This window comes from Nyctibius grandis, chromosome 5 (genome assembly GCF_013368605.1).
Source record: "Nyctibius grandis isolate bNycGra1 chromosome 5, bNycGra1.pri, whole genome shotgun sequence".
Classification (NCBI taxonomy): Eukaryota; Metazoa; Chordata; class Aves; order Nyctibiiformes; family Nyctibiidae; genus Nyctibius; species Nyctibius grandis.
In genome coordinates, this window is record NC_090662.1 from 89,874,358 (window position 1) to 89,896,291 (window position 21,934).

General features: G+C 45.6%; 1 protein-coding gene across 2 annotated transcripts; it reads right to left on the minus strand.

Moving 5' to 3' along the window:
* Positions 1–3,623: 3,623 nt before the first annotated feature.
* Positions 3,624–20,365, minus strand: USP18 (ubiquitin specific peptidase 18). Of its 2 annotated transcripts, none has more exons than XM_068401317.1 (11): positions 20,194–20,365; positions 17,202–17,397; positions 15,972–16,068; positions 14,601–14,746; positions 12,606–12,685; positions 11,636–11,782; positions 9,545–9,640; positions 8,328–8,498; positions 7,246–7,377; positions 6,736–6,785; positions 3,624–6,200 (listed from the first exon to the last, which is right to left on the minus strand). In XM_068401317.1, the coding sequence occupies exons 2-11, from the start codon at positions 17,368–17,370 to the stop codon at positions 6,152–6,154; spliced, it is 1,137 nt and encodes a 378-aa protein (XP_068257418.1). In that variant the 5' UTR covers positions 17,371–17,397; positions 20,194–20,365; the 3' UTR covers positions 3,624–6,151. The 2 variants fall into 2 exon arrangements, with proteins under 2 accessions (XP_068257418.1, XP_068257417.1); XM_068401316.1 differs by having other exon boundaries at positions 20,087–20,365.
* Positions 20,366–21,934: the final 1,569 nt, after the last annotated feature.

A 21,934-nucleotide genomic window follows, 5' to 3' on the forward strand; every position in this document is an offset into this window, starting at 1 on the left:
AAGATACCTGATGACCACAACTCTCTGGATTGTCCACCTGATGCCCTGGTCACAGTGACTGCCGAGGTACCTGTACTGCTGGTCTGCAGCCAAGGACGGGAAGAAATTCACTTCAGCCTGTTGCTGAAACTAATGTAGATTAACAACTGGCTGGCTTTCCAGTACAGCTGTCGTGTCCCCTGTCCCTCAGTGGCGTGTAGCCAGCTCCCTAATGAGAGGGACTCTCCCAGTTCCTCGACCTCTGCTCTGCCCATCACAAAGGCAGACATGGAGAGGATTATTCCACTCGCTGCTCCAGCCATCCATCACACAGCAAAGCACATTTTCATACCGAATCAAACTGCATCCCACTGGCTGCTGAAATTTCAGTCATTAGTCTATTTTAGAAAAACAGTCATTAGCTTAGAGCACCCTTTCTTAAGCCTGTATGAAAGTCTTTGTTCACTTTGCCTTTATTTTTAAGTCCTCGTTCAGTTTTCACAGCCCCTTTAAATTCAGGTAGATTTAGGTCAGAAGCATTTCTATTCCAGTTTCTTGACTTCATGTATGGCAGAAATTTTTGTTATCTGTGAAGCTCTCTAAAGTGTTGGCGACTCCTGGGCACATTTCCACAGGCAGGTGGAAACAGTGGTGAGCCTGCCAGCTTGAAGCTGGTAAAATATAAGCCAGCCACGTGAGAAACAGCACGGAGTCAGAGCTAAATAGCTCTCTTGTAAAAACTAATTAATTGCTTCATAAAATACCTTCAAATGGTTGTTGGAGGTTTCTGTTTGCACTTGTTAGGAAAGTGCTGCCCTCTGCTCACAGCTTCAAGCCCACACTGTGTTACCAGAAGAAATACCAGCATGGATGTTACTGGCAAAGCCAGCCCAGGCTTGACATCGCCGAAATTTCCCTGGGAGAAGCATGGCCTCAGTCAGGGCAGGACCAGAAACTTGGCTTTAAGGACAGGAGATCAGCAAGACAAAGCTGCCTGAAAGGCAGTGAGCACTGTAGGAAAAGCTGGAGGCCAGTGAAGGGCCAGCGTTCGCTGCCTTCCAGGAGGGCAAAAACTGAAACCATCCCCAGAGGGCAAAAAAGGCAGCAACTGCCAGTGACAGAATCTCCTTAGCAAAGGTTAAACCTGTTGAAAGAGGATGCCTTCAATGACTTAAAACTACCACACAAGAGATTGTTGTGATCCACAAGATTATCAGTAAAGCCATTATTTTTAAAATTACTAGTAATGCTAAGTCCTAATATGATTTACACATTTCATTGTAGTTTAGAGTAACTCTTGTCTTATCAACCCATGTTTTTTAATCTGTATTAAGATGGGTCCTATTTTGAAGGTCTTTTTTAAGTATAGAACTTGTGTGTAGCATTTTTGTGTAATTACCGATGATAATTAGTCAATAAGTGAATCCTGTAAATTAAAATGATACTGAAAGTATCAAAAAACTATTTCTCTTTTACTTTCATGTATAATTTTGGGGATTTACAACATATTGAAGTTTTATAGATTATATGTGTGTCTGATATATATATATATTGTCTTTGTTTAGCCCGCACCCGGGGCTAAACAATAGCAGTTTTTCTATCACCCAATATCCCTTCCCCAAATGAGGAAGGGAATTGGGAAAAAGAGTGGGAGACTCGTGGGATGAAGTGAACCAGATTTAATGAAATGAAGACAAACAATATAAATGACAACACAAAACAGACACCAGTATACTTATCCACAGATCACTGTCAGGTTACTCCAGGAATCACAGCAAGGAACAGAGAAGAGAGCAGAAAAAAAACCCCAGCTCTTCCCAGCAAACCCTCTCTTTTGTAGTGAACTTGATGTCACTGATACAGAATACACCTGTGGGCCAGCCTGGGTCAGCTGCCCCAGATTTAACTGCTGAGGGCCTTGATCACCATGGCTGGCCACAAACTGAAACCAAATCCCAGTGAAACCAGGACAATATAATATATCATATATATTTACTTTTTTTCCTCTTCTATTTTTCTGTGTGTTTCTTGAAGGTGAGGAATATCTGAATCTGAGGATGAGTGTGCCAGAGATGAAGCAGAGAATTTGTGTATTTTGCTACTGCTCTGTTCCTATCTCACAGACTCCTTCCCTTAAATCATTCTAATCCCAAAACAAACAAAAAAAGGAAAGGAAGAGTCACCAGGATCTACAATAATCTCTCCACGTGTGTACTCTTGGCTTTATCTGCTTTTCCAAAGCCCTTGCTACCCATGCGAGGCTTCATTCGCACAATGGCTCAAACCCAGGGTAAATAATCCCGACTCCTTTGCGGTGGCTCTGTGGCAGTGTTCTGACTGCCGGCAGAGATCCAGGCGGTGTTTTTCTGTGGCCAGTCCCTGGGTGAGGCAGGCTCCACGTTGTAACTACAGGGTAGAGAATATCAATGTTAGCACTGAATCACATGCACTTAGCTAGAAGTTGCCCTTGGGCAGTTTATCCAGCCTATGACTGAACTTTGCTGTGGACGCAGAGGCAGCCACGGTGACTTTTTGCAAAAGCAGCTCAGGTTGGGCAGAGTTTGTACATCCGTACACCGTGCAGTTTGCACACCCTCCCACTCCTCCTGTGGCCCATCCGGCTCTGGAAGCAATGTAAGCTTTCATGTGACAGCAAGCCTGACAATAAATCCGTTGTGTCTCCAGTGTGAAAGCAAAGTGCCCCGGCAAGGTTTAGCCTCATTTCCATGGCTGTTAGAGTTAACATTAGCGTTATCTCTAACCTGAACGCTTCTTTTGAGGCTACAACCTGTAGCCTCCCACCTGCATTCACCACTGTGCTGCCCTACAGACTGAAGGGTGAAAAAGGAAGGCAATGTTTTTTATGTAGTCCAGACCTTGAATGCTGTATTTTTCTTTGCACACATCTCCCAGGCATAGCAGTTTTTCATAGAGCCCAGGATCAGGCTCCGTTCTTATTTTCATGAAGTAGATAAACTCAGTGCTTATAATGTGACAACTGAAGCATTTAACACTTTAAGCTGTCTAGACCTCAGAGACTTTCGGTCTTTGGACACCCTGCGTTATAACCTGCTATAGAGAAGAAAAACAGAATAGGTCTCAGTGTTTGTTAACCCAGGCTGTGAACTCAGGTGGCCCTGCGGTGGGTACAGCATTCATTTGCCACTTCTGCTCCCGGAGCAGAATGTGCCAAGCGCAGAGGGTGGTGGCAGCATTGTGGTGAGCTGCTAAATCCCTCCGTCGTTGCCAGCCGTAGGTTCCCTGAACATTCAGAAAGCCAAATGTTGCAGAAAAATGACATACCACATGTTCTGTCTTACAGCACCTCAGTTCTCCCTGAGGTGTTCCAGCAGCCAATACAGAAAATGGCCCCAGGGAGTCCTAATTGTTAGAAATACCTCAGTGGAGCTTCCAAGATTAAAGGTGTACGTTCTGTGCACGCTTCTGGCTATATCACATTTGGGACCTGACCGCTCCCGACTTGTAGCACGCAAGACAACACCATGCTCACAGAAACGCTCAGTAATCGAAGTGTGCTGTTGGCAGAGGTCAGGCAAGCTCATCACCACCACCAGGAACTGAGTGGCCCTTACTGGACAATTTATGGTATTCAGGAAAAACAGACTGAGAACAATCCACAAGGCTTATTTTCTGGGGCATTTATCCCACACTATTTTATTCAAAGAACAAAAGACATTGACTACTTTTCACTGAGATACATTAAGAATCTTTTCAGTCAGAATCTCAGCAATTGCTTCCCTGATGGGTGATATACGTGGAAGGTTATGACACATTTGAGGCATTTTTCATAAGCATAGCTTGTTTTTAAGTTTCACATTATATCAAGTTAGAAATGTCTTGTCAGTCTCTTGAGCCATTAGCTTCTCAATTTCTGGAAGTGCAGCATCTTTCAGCTACTTCGCATATGCAAAGTGCTGGATAAAGCAGACAGAAACTTGGTTTTCTTACTCACCCACTGCAAGGTGCTTTAGAAAAAGCGTAACATGTTCCTGAAGGCAAACAGGCTGAAAACTCCTCATCCTGGTGACAAACAATACACTGGGATTTTTTTTAATGCAGAATGAATAGTACCAATACAGGAGAGTTGAACAGAATCATGGACCTTGCTAGTCCAGTCAAATAAATACCTGCTAGTTCATAAAAATGTAATTTCACAGCTATGCTCCAAGCTCTCTCAATTCACCTTCCACATTATACATAAAATTATTATATTAAAAAACCAATAATTTTTTCACATGGTACAGTACAAAACCAGCTCCAGCTGGGTGCCTCCAGAGAGGGACCCCAAACAAGGAAATCCCTGGGCAATTATACCCTTATGATTTATGCACCCGCCCCTCACGCGCTCTTCACACATTCTTCACGCGCCTTTTTAGTCCAAAGGTGATTTTTGGTCTGGGGTCTTCTAATACCTTATTGGAGTCTTTCTCTGTCTCCAGGCAGGCCATTAACTGTCCTCATCAAGTTGCAGCTTCTGCTGATGGCTGTAGCCACCTTATCTTCTGCTTTGTGCTTCTTGTGCACAAAACTGAAAAGTCCTAGACAAACATTACTTAACAACTAAAACATCAGTGTGTAACCAATGTCATTCTCATACTAAACCCAAACCACAACACTGTACCAGCTACTTGGAAGAAAATTAACTCTACCCCAGCCAAAAGCATCTCTAGGTGAAAGTCCACAGCTTGTGGCCTAAGGCTTCAGCGAATTTAGCTACTAATGCCAAGCAAGGCTATTCATCCTAACATTTCTTAACATAGCTGCTATAATAACTAAATTAGTAATTTTAAAATGTGCTCAGTCCCACAAAAATAGCACCCTTGTAAAGATACAGTCAAAGAATATGCCAGGCTAGAACGTACTTTTAGATCTCAAACTACAGGAGTCACTGATCCTTTCACAGACTGTAGTACGACAAGACTTGCCACAACGAGTGCTTTAAAAGCATCACAACCAAAGTTGCTTTCATCACAGCTGAGTCTTGTGATGAGCTTTTAGAACACTCTTCTTCTGATTGTCACATTACCAGCCTTCCTTTCTAGCGCGCTCTACATTTTCCCTCCAGCTGTGTGGTCTTGCCATGGGAGCACAGGCTGAACCAACAGCACAGAGTGACAGAACTCAACAGGAGATTTAAAAATTACTCACTCTATAAAATTGCTTTCTCCAGAACACTGTCTGCTTGAGGGACATTTCCACTTCATGGGCAGAGAAGGAAGGGAGAGAGCAAGACAATTCCAGCTGGCAACCAGCTGGAGTACTAAAGGAAAATCCCAAAAGTTCAAGCACATCAAGGCACCTCACTTCTCTTACCACAGTAGATGGACTGTGTTGTGCAAAATCACTAGCTAGCTTCAGAATCTCTGTTGCTCTGAATATTTTCCTCTATACAGGAAAGAAAATGCATATAAATGCCTGATAAGCACGCTAAAACAATAATCATCTGCATAAATATATACAAACTCATCTTGTAAATCGGAACTACTACAATAGCTCCTGATTTAAAAACATCTCTTTATGCTGACACCAACTTTCAAACACATCTCAACCCCTGCAGTGATTCGTTTTCAGGAAGGTTTTAAGGAGTAAACATTACTGGTGCATGTGTCATAAAGGTTCTGGTCCTTGTTCCAGCTGTTTTCTCAAGACTTCTGGGGTCCCCTGCCCAGCTTCCCAGCATCTAACATGGCACTAAAAGGGCAGAGTAAGTCTCAAGCTCTTCTGGTCTTCCTGGCTAGGTATGGCTATCGCAGCTCTCCAGCCATAGCACGTGACTCTCTGGAACATCATGTAGGCTTTTTAGGCCAAATGCTTCCCCTGTACTGAAACCTAGGCATCAGCATTAAAGAAACTGGTAAGTCAACAGAGACAAGGACTAACTACTATATTCTAAGTGGAAATTAATATATAGAATCAATAAATAACAAAAATATATGAAAGAAGAAGTTTCTAGGTGCAACAGTTCTTAGATCCTTTCTGTAGCTGAGTCTCTCCTGTACTTTTTTCATAAATAAATGTGAAGGCAGAGGTTACGGACTTAGTGCAGAATGCCTTTCTTGTGGAACATTTGTACATGTTCACACCGGCACAGAGGTGCTGAGCTCCATGGACAATGCACAGCTTCCCGAGACACTGATACTCCTGGATAAGGCTACTGAGGATGTTTTTTCATGTAAATCAAGAGATAAGCCGTTTCTCCCCTGTGGAAGCAAAGAAAAAGCAAACCAAGATGTATGTTTGAAAATCCAGGTTGCAAGTAACTTCTCAGGTTTGCTCCTGCTCAGCTTTTTGAGGTTTAGTTCAACTGAACTGACCCTCTCCAGTGTTCCTGAGGCAGCATATAAAGCTGACCCCCTGGCAGTGCTATAGCGCATAGGAGGGATTATCTCTCCCCACAGCTCGTTTTCTTATGACACATCAAAACAAAAAGCATGGAGGAATCCTAACGGACGTATCCAACTTCAGTCAGGATATAGGGTCCATGTGGCAATCATACATAACACGACCACTCCTGCAGCCCCATTTGTGACTACTCAGTAATCCTGCAGGCTCCTGGTATAGTCATATATAGTCCCATCAGAGTAACCAGAATACAAGAGTGCCTCTTCTACTCTCCTGCATCCCCAGTACTTCCCAGGCAACATACAGTTCAAACCATTTGTCTTCCCTCTGTTTGCTGCCCTCATTCCAAACCCCAGAGCAGCATTAGGTAAAAATAGAGATGTGTTTGCTTACCAGTGGAGATTGGAATGTCCATAGGTGCATTTAACATCATCCCATGATACCTAGAGAAGAAAAACACACAAGGGGAGGCTGGTAAAACCTCTTAAAGAGATGGACATATTGTGATACCAGCACAGCAATCCTCGTATGAGTGGTGTTAAGTGGTACTTGCAGGAACTACACACCTTTTAATAAATCAGTTTATTGCTTTTACCCTTTGAGGAAAAACAGTTCCTTTGCCTCTCCTGAACACATACATTACACAGATCTAGAGTACATAGAGTATACAGCAAATGGGTGCTTCTGCAAATTGCAAACCAGAATCTGAGACCTTGTTGGTACAGAAGCTAGATCCACTTTGCCCTCAGCTCAGAGTACGCTGTAGCAGAGGAATGAGGTGCACAAAGCTCTGCAGCTTCAGTTTTCTTTCCTAATTCTCTTTAATCAGCAGTCAGTCAGACTGAATGAGATTTGGAGGAATGTCTAGGAAGCTACAAAAGAAATGTGGATTTGTCTCCTCACCTGGCAAACCTCAGAATCGTTGAAGCAATACCATTTACATTCGGTGAGACTTCGAATATAGGCACAGTAGTGTCCAAAACTAGTTGATCCTGAATGAGCAACAACGGCAAAAAGCTCATATTGCCAGGCAGCCTGTGAAGAGCCACAAAGAGTATCTTTCAGTGCAATTCTCATTTGCCATTGGCTGAAGAAAAGCAGCAGCCAGGATAGCAAGAATGTGCATTCCATAAGGAAAAAAGAGAAAGATTAGATTGGCCGTGAGGATCCTGCCTTTTTCCGCTCTTACCCTCAGAGTTTTGCCTTCCAGCTATGGGCTGGCAGCCTCCCGGGAGGTCACAGGAATGTGAAAAAGGCAGTAGCACAACAAAGGCGTAGCAAAGAGATTACACTGCAGCCAACACTGCACCAGCAATGTTTTGCTGTTGCCACACCTCCCCTGTTATTTCTCAGCAAGGGGACCAGATCCACAGTGTGGCAGATCACTCTCAGCTGCTTCACAAAGCTGTCATCTCCCTGCTAACCTCAGCTCTGTGGCAAACACCACTGCATGGGAAACTGCCAAGAATGGAGCTCCCCTCTCTTGGACTAGTGACCTCTGCAAAGCAGTAGGTCTGCTGCTCACTGAGGCCGTCTTGCCCCGGAGGCTGAACCACAGGACAGAAGTTGCCTCTAGACAATGTTTACAATGTCTGGATTTGGTCATCCAAATGAACTGTGTTTTCTTCTTTTCTTTAGTATATTTAGAAATGGAAGAAAAAGTTATGCTAAACATTCTCAGAAAAAAAGGGATTGGCGTTGTTTTTTGTGTAATGCCTGTTTTTTGTCCTTATGGCAGAAAGCTCCAATTATGGTGCCTTTGGTGATTTAACCTGAGCACAGAAAGTTGCATAATGCCTGAACCAGTTAAAACCATGGGATGTGAGACAACACCAGGCACAGGTAAAGCCTGAGACATATATTTTTAAAGACAAGTGCCTTGAACTGCAGCAAGTACTGATGTGATCTCTTAAGTTTTTATGAGACTTGAACAGAGGGGAGAAGAAAATCTGCCCTTTTTAAACAGAGCATTAGGAGTATCTCACCTTTTCATTGTCATCTGCTTGGCACTGATTTTCTGTCAAGACTGCATTGAAATCAAGGTCTTGTGGGAATGGCAGATAGTGACTAAGCTTGTAAATGCAGGCTGATTTTTCGAAGCAGAAGCGCTTTAGGTGTATGGTCAGAGTCTGTGGCAGATGGACCAGCTTCATGCTCTGTAAAGCAACACATAACGCAACTGAAAACTAAGGAACAAACCCTGGGGAGCTGGGGTGGAAACAGCCACTGCCATCCAGTCAATGTAGCATGGAGAGCAGTCAGTGCCACCATGAATGATTGCCAATTCCACCGGACAGTAAATGCCAAACCTTTGTAGCTCATCTGCACACGAGACACATACATGTAATGGAGCTGCAATAACCACGTTTCTCAACTTCAGTGTGATCAGCACCCAGCCTTGGGTTTCTGATGGGCTGCTTCCTTTCTCATCTGCTTTCTTAACCCTAGGTTGGTAGCACTAGGTTGGTAAGGAGAGGCAAGCCAACTTCCTTGTGACTTGTGGCCACTAGAGCTCCATGGAGGACACCAAGCTGACAGCTCATTCCTTCCAGCACTGCCTTTGTTGATATTACTGCTGCTGCCATGGCTGCCACCAAGACATATGGATGCATTGTGGCCTCGGAGGTGGCCCACTGGTGAAAATGATGCGGAAAGTCACCTCCAAGCCTTGAGCTGAGGCAGTCTCCCTCACACACCTCTCTCTTCAATGCACTTGCCTCTTCATGAAACAGCTAATTCATTGGCTGGCAGAGACCAATACTGTAAAAAAGAGGCAGGGAGCCCAGTGGAGAGCAAGGAAGAAAGGAAATTACCCTACAGTAGCCTACTTTTATGTGTATGCACAGCTCCAGTAACATATTCTTGTCTACCCCTAGAGCAATGCAGCAGTGTAAAGCCCCAGAGTGGAAACACATGAACCAAGAGAAGCTTTTCTGCTGGTACAGAAATGCTACATCCCTCGGTGGCTTACCTTAAAACCCATGAAAACATTCCTCTGTTCCTAGAGCTACATGTACAGTGCGGAACTTCCTAACAGGAAAGATGCATGCAGTTTATACCTAGCTGACATTGGTGTGCTGACAAGTCTTTGAGTTGTTGATCTCCTCTTAAACTGATATGGTTGAGCCCTTTCCCCACCCTTCCCAGTCCTAAAGGGAGTTCTGGGTATAAGAGACATATGGGGAAATAATTCTCCAATTACCTGCAAAAAAGGTGTTTTCCTTCCACACTGTTCACAGAAACACATGTTGTGATCAGTCAGCTCTTCTGGATGGAAAAAGTACCGCAGACAGTCCTCCTAAGAAGACAGAGATTTCTTTCAGCTGAATTCCTTCAAGCTGGATTTCTATTTCTACTTGTACAAGGTACATGCAAACAGCAAAGCTACAGAAGGCATATTTTATTCAAAGGACAAAAGATTTTGTCTTTGTCCCCACAAAAGATTTTGTCTTTGTGGTCTCCCACAGCATCCTCGCAGCTAAACTGAGGAAGTGTGGTCTGGATGATCGGGTAGTGAGGTGGATTGTGAACTGGCTGAAGGAAAGAAGCCAGAGAGTGGTGGTCAATGGGACTGAGTCCAGTTGGAGGCCTGTGTCTAGCGGAGTCCCTCGAGGGTCGGTACTGGGACCAGTTCTAGTCAATATATTCATTAATGACTTGGATGAGGGAATAGAGTGCACTGTCAGCAAGTTCGCTGATGACACAAAACTGGGAGGAGTGGCTGACGCGCCGGAAGGCTGCACAGCCATTCAGAGGGACCTGGACAGGCTGGAGAGTTGGGTGGGGAGAAATGTAATGAAATATAACAAGGGCAAGTGTAGAGTCCTGCATCTGGGCAAGAACAACCCCATGTACCACTACAAGTTGGGGGCAGACCTGTTGGAGACCAGCGTAGGGGAAAGGGACCTGGGGGTCCTAGTGGACAACAGGATGACCATGAGCCAGCAGTGTGCCCTTGTGGCCAAGAAGGCCAATGGCATCCTGGGGTGTATTAGAAGGGGTGTGGTTAGCAGGTCAAGAAAGGTTCTCCTCCCCCTCTACTCTGCCCTGGTGAGGCTGCATCTGGAATATTGTGTCCAGTTCTGGGCCCCTCAGTTCAAGAAGGACAGGGAACTGCCAGAGAGAGTCCAGCGCAGAGCCACGAAGATGATTAAGGGGGTGGAACATCTCCCTTATGAGGAGAGGCTGAGGGAGCTGGGTCTCTTTAGCTTAGAGAAGAGGAGACTGAGGGGTGACCTCATTAATGTTTATAAATATGTAAAGGGCAAGTGTCATGAGGATGGAGCCAGGCTCTTCTCAGTGACATCCCTTGACAGGACAAGGGGCAATGGGTGCAAGCTGGAACACAGGAGGTTCCGCATAAATATGAGGAAAAACTTCTTTACGGTGAGGGTGACCAAACACTGGAACAGGCTGCCCAGAGGGGTTGTGGAGTCTCCTTCTCTGGAGACATTCAAAACACGCCTGGACGCGTTCCTGTGTGATATGGTCTAGGCAATCCTGCCCCGGCAGGGGGATTGGACTAGATGATCTTTCGAGGTCCCTTCCAATCCCTAACATTCTGTGATTCTGTGATTGCCTGGCAGCCTAAAAAAGGGTACTCCCTTTTTCCTAACTGCTAGTGTGATTACGTTAGTTGAAAAAAAAGAGAGTACCACATTTTCCACAAAAAGATGTTGATGTATAGGTGTCTTTTATACCTACTTGAAAGCCTTAGAGGTTTTGAAAGAGGTTCCTTTAGGCTGAAACAGTATGAAGTGGTCAGAGAATGAATAAGGTCCAATGGTCCAGTGTCACCTGAAAAATCCACTGTCTATTTGTGGCAGCACCTACACAGCCACCATCACGGCTGTATCTGGGTATCAAACAGCAGTGATGCTTTAACAGTAAAAGAACACTGCACTGGGCAAATGCAATGTGTCTGGCCAGGGCTCACAAGTTATCTAGGGCACCTCACTGTTCCATCTAAGCTCTCACAGGTACGTATCACTGTGCAGTATGAGCCTTCGAGTCTTACAGAGTATTTAGTCAACACTCTTGTTAGAAAGGCAATTCAAGGACTTCATTTTCCATTCCCCAAATCAAGCAAATTTTTTAAGAAATTTAGAACCCCTCAAAACAAAGAAGAAATGTGAGTGAGAAACGATCACCTCAAAGCCCCAGACACCCTGCAGAGATTCTCACAGAGATTCTAAATGAGTTCCAGGAGACACCAGTGCTGCAAGGAGAAGGCTCCCACAGTGAACACAGGGGAATCTTCTTCCCAAGGCAACAGCGTTGCCACTGAACTTACCAGAGTCTTCAGCACGCGAGAACTGGAATTCAACACTGGGAGTGGAAGGGTTAACATGCTGCTGTTCCTCTTTGTTTCAAAAGAGCATTTCTGACAGGCCAGGTGCTCCTGTACACAGATAGTGTACAAATAACTCAGGTCTTCAATCTGGAGAGGTAAAAAAAGGCCAAAACAAGGTTTATGAAGAACAGCTGAGGTGTTTCCCTGTGTGGGTGGGAAAGCCCACGTGGACATGTTACTTCACACAATGTTACTGCTTTAAGGCTTGAACCCAGATCTGACATTGACTTATGCGGACAGAGTACTTCCCACCATTTAAAGGAGAACAACTCCTTCCCCTCATCCCCGAGCAGAGGAGAAAGACACAGCCTATAACAAGATCAGACAATTCAATGTCTGCTTTGATGCAGAATTTTATTGTTTTGTTTGGAACTGCAGCAGGAGCCTGTCTTCTGTATGAATAAAACTATGACAGTGGGTGAGGACGAGTCACTTTTCTCTTACCTTACATAGCTGCCCTGGGAGGTACTGTCATATACATAACATACTAACAGTGACTAAATATAATGAAATGCACATGGCTGAGTTCAAAGAATAGAGAAGCTGTGTCAAGACATGCCAATAAATGCTTAAAGAAATTTGGGGAAAAAAAGAAATGCAAAGTAACTAAATTCAGGGTTGCAAGAAGATCAATCTTTTCATTAATCAACTCTCCTATTAGAGGGGAGACCCTGGCATGCCGTAAAAGTAGGATGAACAAAAGTTACCTGTGTTTCAAAATGCTGAAGCCCATGAAATCAATGTTCCATCTCCCATTTGAAAGATGAGAGGAAAGATTCAAATAGGGGATAATTTTAAGAATTTCATTTAGGACAATTGTCAATGAATGGGATTCTTCTTCAAGAAGCCGAGGAAACCACACATGACAAGGGCCAAAGGACCTAGTGTTCATTTCAGTGACTGTCCTTACCAGCTCTGGCTTTTCCATCTGCCTCTTTAACAAGTTCCAGAGAGTCAGGAAGAGCTGGGCAGCATCATGCTGCACGAACACTGGACAAACAGAAGATACAACCTCAATCAGTATTATGAACAGCACCAAGCACAGATTTCCCACAGATGGCAAAGGGAGATTTCTTGTCCCCCATTAGATCCAGTCTCTTGTTCCCTTGCCACTCCCTGCCAGGGACAGAGTTTAGGCTGGAGACAAGCTGTGTTACCTGAGCAGGCAGTGGGAAAAGATGGGACAACTTGAGTGCCCCATTGTACAACCCAGTGCAAAAGTCATGTCCTTCCCACCAGACGCAGGGCCAAGAGTATACCCAATACCTACCGGAGGACAGGGCTCAGATAGCTCACTGAGTTGAGGGTTGCATTTAGTTGAGTCCTTCTTAGAAACAATACAGGGGAGGTTCTGTTCTCTTTCTCACCTTCGTGACTCCACAGACTTGTCTCCCCCATGCCCTTACTAAGGCTGTAACACTTCTGAGTGCTGAGATAAAAATGACAGGGAGGCCTACCCATCTGTCTCATCCACAGAATGGTATAAACCCCTTGATCCCTACCCAGGGAAAAAGCACAGAGTCTCAAGCACAGGAAGCCAAGGATGATGTAGTAACATTATGCTTTGTCGTTCCACTCTGGCTAAACTGGCATATTAATAAACCTATGATGGTGGGATACAGCTCAATGCACAGCTTGCTTAGAATGGCTCCGCAGAGGATTGCTTCAAGATTGAACTTACAGGAAAAAAAAAACAAACACGTCCTTGAATGCAAAGAACTGATGTTCTCAGCTCATGATGAACTCAAGATTTAGGAACTGGGCAAAACCTACACATAGTTTAGCAAAATCTCAATATTTTTGGACTACCTCTATGCTTGATCATAGGTGAAACAAATTTTGTGGAATAATCCAACACCCTGAGGTGGAAGTGCTTTCAACTTCCCTGCAAGTCTGCAGGTCTGACTTCAGCTGGGTTCTAGTAAGATTACAGACATCCCTGGCTAAATGAAGCTCAGAAAATATACCTTTCCTCATGTCTTATGGCACGTCTGCAATCCAGGTAAAGCACCATGTGCTGGGATATAGGACTTTATGAACCACACCTCAATTTTAAAGCAGAAGGACAAGGTGGGAAACTGTCAAACTTTATAAACTCTCTTTGGGCATCTCTCTTTAATTGGAAGAGAGAAGGCAGAATGCAGAGCCATTCAGTCTCAGGGGGAAAAATGATGCAAACAGAAATATTCAGGTTATCTCATGTTCCTCCTTAATATAGGTCTGTACTGGCTACCATCTATCCCTGTCAGTGCTGTCCTGTTTTGGCTTTTATATGATAAAGATTAGGCCATTTGGATATACTGTATGTATTTGTACACATAAACAAACCCTCAGTATCCCTTTGTCACCAGTCACCTGTGCATTTAACAATCTCTCTCCTTTGGGACCCTGCCCAGGTAGGTGGTTAAGCCAGCAAATTCTTCTCTCTGCCCTTATAACAAGGAACAGGAAGGATATGGTTTCTACCCTTGGGGATCTGGGTGAACTCAGTATCTTTTCCACACAATCCTTTCCTTCTAAAAAGAAACAGCAGCTGTTTCACTATTTCCATGCCAGTATAGCAAGACAAATCAAGATACAAGCTGTCCTCTCTCTGCCCTGCACAGCCCCTTCCCTCTGGCCAGTATCAGTAGCTGAGTCTTCTAGCAGTCTGACAGTCTTCCCACCCTTTGGACATCAGCAAGGAAATCTGGCAGGGGCTTTTTTTCCCCCTCTTCACAAGTAAGACATAGCATCTCACTCACAACTGGGAAGCAGCTATAAAGAGCACTACGTCATCATGTACCTAACTCCCCACATTTCTGAATCTCTGAATGAGTTGTCAGAGTCTGCGCTGCTTGTTACTGCTTGATAATTAGCAACCCTGGTCTGCAGACAGAGGTGGGCATGAGGTGGCGCTGCTTACATTTCACTCTGTATCCTGAAAGACACCGGGCGAGGTCTAGGGGAGAAACGGCTTTCTGCTTGCCACACTGCATCTCCTCCAACAGCAGGAGCATTTGGTATGGGACATTCTTCTTCTTCTGCGCAGCATGTGGTGGCACTGTGATCCTATAAAGAGAAGCAGCAACATGAATGGTAATCAAGCGGTACAATGGAGAAATATTAGACGTGACACCTGAAGGAGCAGAGGTGGATAGCACAGACAGCAACTCAAGAGGAACCAGAATGGGCACGGTTTTAGCAAAAGAAGGAAAAAGGGGAAGCAGATACCTGCACTAGCTCATCCCACAGTGCCGGCTGACAGTTCTAAAGTAAAAGGCCACAATTTTAAGTTGGCCTGTTCCTGAATAAGGGGCAAACCGAGCAGGACCTGAAGTGCTTTCTGGGGTCTAGAAACAACATTAGTTACAGCCAGTTTCAGAGCTGTTCTTGCCTCCCGCCTGTTCATGCCTTCATTTTCAGTATACCCTCAAAATTTCATGGGCGTGTATATCATAATGCTTACATTTCAACTATATGCCAATGGGAAAGCTTTTTATCCTCCCTAATTTTATTGCAGTCCACAGGTTTTTCTAAGTCTTTCTTCAAATAACAGTGGTAACCTACTGTCTACATTATTTAGCTTTGCCCATTTATGACACTTCTCATCTCTGCATGCCTGTAACTTGTCTTCTTCCCCCTCTGCACACGGGTGAGTATGTAACATTTGGAGAAAGGAGGACTGAATAGGAATGATCCACTTAGATGAGCAAACTGAAAACAAATCAAACCAGTTATTAGTGTGGTTGGTAGCGAGGCAGAAGCCCAAATCCTCCTCACAAACAAGTAGACAGCACAGTCACGCAAAGCAAAGTAACACTACATATTCGCTATCTGCAACAACATTTATTCCTCTCTATCAGGTGTTAGCCAGGACAATTGGGGGCCAGAGGCTATGGATCACCAATATGTTGATGTTTACATGCTTAAAGTCACAAAATTAATAGCGGATATGGTTACACACCACACATCCTTTAGTTATAATGGGCTATGAGCATACCTGGGAAAAGAGAGATACAAGTCATAAAGTCCCAGTGTTCAGGACTGCAGCTTACCAGTGTGCAACCAGCACATAAATCAGAGGTGACTAACAAGTCAGAAAACTGCGACTTCTACCTTTGCAGGCCCTAGTCTGTATAGGACAGACACAAGGCAGAGACCTTGCTGAGTACGCTGAAAGCGCCTTGCTAGCACCTTGATGATCCAAGCCTTCCAATGTACATCCCATGTAAAAAAGGAGTGGAGACAACAGAGCAACAACAGAAGTATCTCAGGTAGTTCGAACAGGTGGTACCTTCGAAGTATTCCTGTGAAGTGTATATTCATGAGGAACACTTGGAGCAGAGAGTTCAGACAGCAGCTCTGTCCAACGTTGTACAGTCCAATAGCTTCTGCAGGCACAGAAAAAGAGAAAGTAATGCCTGGAGATAGGTACAAGAAAAGAAAGTGAAAATTATTTGGAAGTGGGGAAACTCCTCTTGTACATATTCATCCATTCAGTGTATAGGCCCAGCGTCTTGGCCAGATCTGAGAAAGTGTTTAATCTGTTCTTATGTTCCTCAAGCAGGCAACATTTATTTTTGTTTGGCAACTGACAGGAAAAATCCAAGTAAGCCTGGATTATGATACTCAGATGTCTCCCAGTTCCTCTACTTCCAGTCCTCTCATAACACATCTAAACAGAAAATAAAATAAAATAAAATAAAATAAAATAAAATAAAATAAAATAAAATAAAATAAAATAAAAACAGAAGTCAAAGGCTGCCTGTATGAGGATTTTTATTCAGCCTTTTACACATCCAGGCCTAATAACAAAATTAAGAGCTACATGTGGGACCACATATAGCTGTTTACCACACAGGCTTTACGTTTCCCCTTCAGCCTACCTCTGGTATTCTTTTTCTCAGTTTCAAAGAAATGAACTAGCATGAGAGAAGTAGAAAAAGCAAGTCACAGCTGTTCACACTACATCTAAAAGATAGCATATTCTGTGGCCCAAAGGGGTATAACTAATTGTGGTCAGAAATTAGAAGTTTTTCTTCTGAAGTCATCACCAAAGGGAGAGAGGACATGGAACAGAAACTGAGAACAACTCTGAAATGAATAGTTGGTGGTAAGGGTGGGATATAGCTGGGATAGAACAGTATGTACACCTGAAACACTGATGACAGCTTTTGAGAGGCAAATCTAGTGATGCAGCAGAACAACTAAGGCCTAGCCCATGGTTTAGCAAATTCAGAAGCAATGGTGGCTGTGTTTGGAAAGAGACAGGGCTAGCATCTAGACTTTTTCAGCTGCAATGGCCAATCTGAGGATTTAAAACAGGAAGAAGCTCTGAGATCCGCAAGTAATCCCTTCTCAAAAACCCAAAATGGTTACTTGGCAGGGCAAGATGAGAATTGCCTGCATATTCCTCAGCAAAGAGGTAAAGAATAGGTGAAAATGAGGCCTAAGGACAGAGAATGGAACAGCAGGCATTAGAAGCAGAAAACAGGAGAGTGAAGAATAGACAAAACATTATTACCATTTTTTAAGTCTGCCACACCAAAGACTGATGTTAGCCTCCGGTCTCTGGCCTTCAGCTCTTCAGCTTCCTCTTTGGTATTTTCTACATCTGCTTCTGCCTTCATGGTCTCGCTTAGTGCCTGCTCTAGTTTCTCGCTTCTTTCTTGACGTCCACTTGTTTGTCCCATCAACAATATTGTACAAAGACAGAAGGACTGCAGAAAGACACAGAGAGATCAGAAAGGGGAGGAGCACTCAGAAACACAGGATTTGTCTTTGTACTTGATATTTTCATTATGAAAAAGCTGGAACGTCAATAAAATTAGTAAGATTACCGCGACGGCATTTGGTATATTTGAATTAACATGGGTATTGTAGGTGTGGGGGCTATTGGCAAGGTAACAGACGTGGTGCTTGACAGCAATTGCACATCCCGTCTTCCTTTTGTGGCTGAATGAAGAAACGAATCTTCAGTTCCACAGAAACAGCTCCACCTAGCCAGGGAACTCCAGATATCCCTGTTCAAGAAGATTTGGTAAATAATACGATTAAAATTGTCCAAATGGCAAATGTTGCAAAACTCCTCCGATTAGTAAAAGTAATGCTTTATCACTCAAAGCATGCCAAGTATAAAAAAGGGCAAATTTCACCTTCTCAGGCCTTTTGAGCTGATAAGCATTTGTTTGTTTTCTGTATTGGGTTCTCTGCATTTTTTCAAGTGCCTTAGTCACAGCTCTACTGTGGCGCTTTGGACTGTAATTTTTAAAGGCATTTAAGCACAAAGATATCAGTGTGTTTTTATTCTCCTTCAAGTGATCTCCGGTAAAATAACTGTTAAAGCAAGAGACCATTAAAATGCCTTGATTTTCAAGGGAGTATTGAACAGACCATTACTCTGACAAGTCTCTTATGTCTGGCTCTTTAAATGAAAGTTTAAAAAAATCAGCAAACTAAAGCAAAGTAAAAATACACAAGCAAAACAATGTGACAAATGTTCGAATGCAATTACACAAAAAATGAAACTTTTTAAAAGCCCACCTCCAACACGGAGGAAGAACCAGAGAAAAAGGATATACTTAGGGAAGCATTCACGGGGGAAAAAAACACAAAACAAATGCTCAGAAATTATTATTTTGTAAATATTAAACAGCATGTAAAGTAAACTGAGGCCAGGTGCTGAAAGAACGAAGAAAAGCTACCAAGAAAGGGAAATAAGGAAAAAATCTTGGTTCGGCCTTTCACAAAAAGAAAGTTTTTGCTTTAAAAGCATGTTATTTTTCAGGTTAACTGTGCGTAATAATGTTAAATATCAAAGTTTCTGAAGAATTTATCAGGCAGAAAAACTATAAATTTTTTTTTTTTGCCCCAATTACTACCTTTAAGCTAAGTACACTTTTTCCCAACTGTACTTTTGATTCTTTACTTTTGAACTCAAAGAGTCATACACTCAAATTCACTAAAAATTGTCGAATTTGCTGAGGAGGTTTATTTGGGAAAAAAAAATAAACCCAGACACTCAAAGATAGATTCAAGAATATTGCTTTTTATATCCAAACCCAGTGATTAGAACAGCTACGTGTGAAAAGAGAAATTGGATTCAATTTCTTCCTTGGCAAAACAGAGTCTGAATTCACACTGCCTCTTCACCTGGAAATGATTTAATGAGGCGTTCAGGTTTCTGAAAGCCCAGCTGGAGCAGGAGCCCATCTTTGCTTGTACAGCAGAAAAGCCAGTGGGTTTAGTTGGTGTAGTATCCGCCAGAAGGTAAGTAATGCTCACAGCCAAGCAGACAGAAAGGAGGGGGCAGGCAGGGCAGAGGTAGCTGAACAGCAGCTAGGGACGTACTGGGGGTGAGGTTAATTTGCAAGACAGCTTTTGGCAGGAGAGGTAGGATTAAGAGTGGGATGAAAGAGCGAGCTCAGGGCTAAAAGGCTTTGGGTGACTTGAAAAATGGGTAGAAAGATATTAGGGCAGGAAGGTGCACAGTGATACAGAGATGGGAGGATTTGGGTCTCTGGTTCCATTAAACTCTCCCTCAGGCACCCAGGCACTGCTGTCAGGAACGCTGGTGTGGGAGCAGGGACACGACACAACTTCCCAACCCTTGCACAGAACTGTCTCATTTTGGCTATCAGAAATTCAGCATTCCTAAGATTTGCACTTGACCTTCCTTTCCCTGCATAAATGTATAAAAAAACTGGTGAGTGAGCATGGGAATTGAGGAGCAGGCTCCTCTCTTGCCCCCAATTTCTCCTCCTCACTGGGGCTGCAGAGCTGCTTCTCGGTTTCCTCCGCAGGTCGGGTAGGACTCAGTCCTGTTCCCTCGACGCATGTGGCTTGGCCGAGCCAAGCGACCATGCTGGCGCTAGGCAGAGAAAAGGTTCTCCTGCCTCCTCCCTTCCACCCTGGCCTGCTCCACAGCCTGTCTGCCCTCCCAGGGCACCCGCCTCTCACGATAAACCCCCACGGTCCCTTCACAGCCCCCGAAGACCCCCTCCACCTGAGGAGGGCCACCACCTCTGTCCCTCGTCACCTCCTCCCGCCGCCGTCGCTCCTTTCTCCTCACAGGTATCTTGGGGAGCAGGTGCAGGGGAAGAGGCGACGAGGGACAGAAGTGGTGGCCCTCCTCAGGGGGGATGGCGCTGGGCGGGAGGTGGGCTGCGAGGCAGCGGCCCTGGGGAGGAGACGGCGGCCCTGAGGTGCTCCCCGAGGGGCTGCCGCAGGGACTCGACCCCTTCACCTCCACGCTTTCCTCGCACGCAGCTGCAACGAGACTTCCCACTTCGCTGTCAAACTACACGTTTGCTCGGCTCGCTTTATTCCTCCCCCTTTTTTTTTTTAACCTCCTGGCACACGGTGCCTAGGGCTCGTCCTGTCTGACAAACAGGCAAAAAAGTTCCTTACCAATTTCCGCAGGACCAGGAGCGCTCGGAGCCACAGCAGGCACCCCCGTTCCCACCGCACCCGCTGACGGGCCCCCGGACACCACGTCTCCCCGCACCGCAGCTCACCTGCGGCACAGAGGAGTACCTCGGTCCGGCGGGCCGGCCCAGCCGCTGCGACACGGGAGCCCCGCGGCCGCCAGCAGCGAGCGGGGAGAAGCGGGAGCGCGGAGAGCAGCGGCGAGGCGGCTGCCGCGGTGGAGCTGCCGGGCGGAGCGGGGCTGCCCCGCCGCTTTTCTCGCCGGCCGCGTCAGAGGGCAGCAGCGCCCACTCCGCCGCCTAGTTTTCATTTCCCGCTCCGCCGAGCGCAGGGACAGAAAGTGAAACTCCGTTCCGCAGCCGTGGCCCGCCGCCAGCCGCCGCCTCACGCCCCCCCGACCCGCCGCTGCGAGATGGCGGCGCCTCACGGCAACGCGGCCCGGCGGGGCGGCGTGGGGGTGGAAGAAAGGCAGCCGGGGTGCCATAGCCTCCTCTTGCTCGGGGGCTGCCCGCTCGGCTCTGCGGCCACAGGCCCGGGAGGAACTGGCGCTGACAGCAGGCTGGGACAGCCGTGCGCTGGGGGAAGGTAGTGGCTCCGTCCCTGCCCCGCTCCGGAACCTTGGTCTGGTTTAGTCTGGTTTCTTCTGGGCAGAGGCAAGAGTGAGCCTTAAAGGAAAGGGGGAGAAACTGAACTATGCAGGAAAAAAGCCCTCTTTTTCGCCAGAGGCAGTAGCTCAGGGGGATTGTTCTGCCCGGACATCGTGTGCTCACTCGTTACCTCTCAAAAGCAGACATGTCTTCGGCCTGGCATTTGTGGGGGTTAGGCACAAAAGCAAGAGAAAAACTGAACTCTTGTCAAGGCCTACAGTAACCTACCTAGAAGCGAGAAATAGCTCATTTAAAATAACCCCAAATAAGTAACTGGCTTAGAAACTTAACCCACGTCGCAAACGGAAAACTTTGGCAGTTTGCCGTCTGATGGTGGGCCGCAGTGTGCGGCGGGATATACAAATGGCAGCACTAACAGTAAACACATACTCCAGAGCCAAGGCGAGCTGTGAGATTTTGGGCCTCAACGAGTCACCTGTGTCTGGACGAGCAGAAGTGCTTGGGTGGCAGCTTCTCCAGTGTATGTGCTGGGTTTCCAGGCTTTCCCCTTCATCTTGTTCCTGGGCGTCTACAGGAGAAATGGAGGGGTGCAGCAGCAAGTAAGGGAGCATTGCTTGTCGGAGGATGGCCACTGGCCTAGCCTTGCTCCACTTAAGGAAGTGGGAGAGCTTAGAGGTGAGTCATGCTGCCCTGCAGAGCTCTGTCACTGGGGAAATGGTGTGAGTGATGTGAGGAGTCCTGCTATATGTGTGAAATAGAGTCTCTGGTACCCCAGAAGGGAGAGTCCCTGTGTGATTTGGCAGGGCATACCTGCCTACCCTTTGTGGAGGAACTCCAGCTGGGTCAGAGACACCACATCCTTCAGCTGCCACCAGATGGACCCCAGGGACAGGTTCAAACACTAAACCCTTCCCCTCTCTCTCTACCTGTAGGATTGGTTTAGCAGGCCATGAGGAGTTAGTGAGGGGAAAGGTGTTTCCCCCTTCCACAGGCTGTGTGGAGCTCCTGATGGCTTCTCTCTCCCTTTCTTTGCTCCCTGGAAGCTCGCTGGTGTCTTTGGGGCACCCCTTTGCCCCTCAGAAAAGCCCCTTCTATGAGCTCCTAACAAACTGAATTCACATGTGCTATGCAGAAGCCTTCAGCTGTTGTCTCACTGAGTTACTAAGTTCAGGGAATGTTACAGAAAAAAACAGGTGTGGGGAGGAAAACCATGGCTTAACAT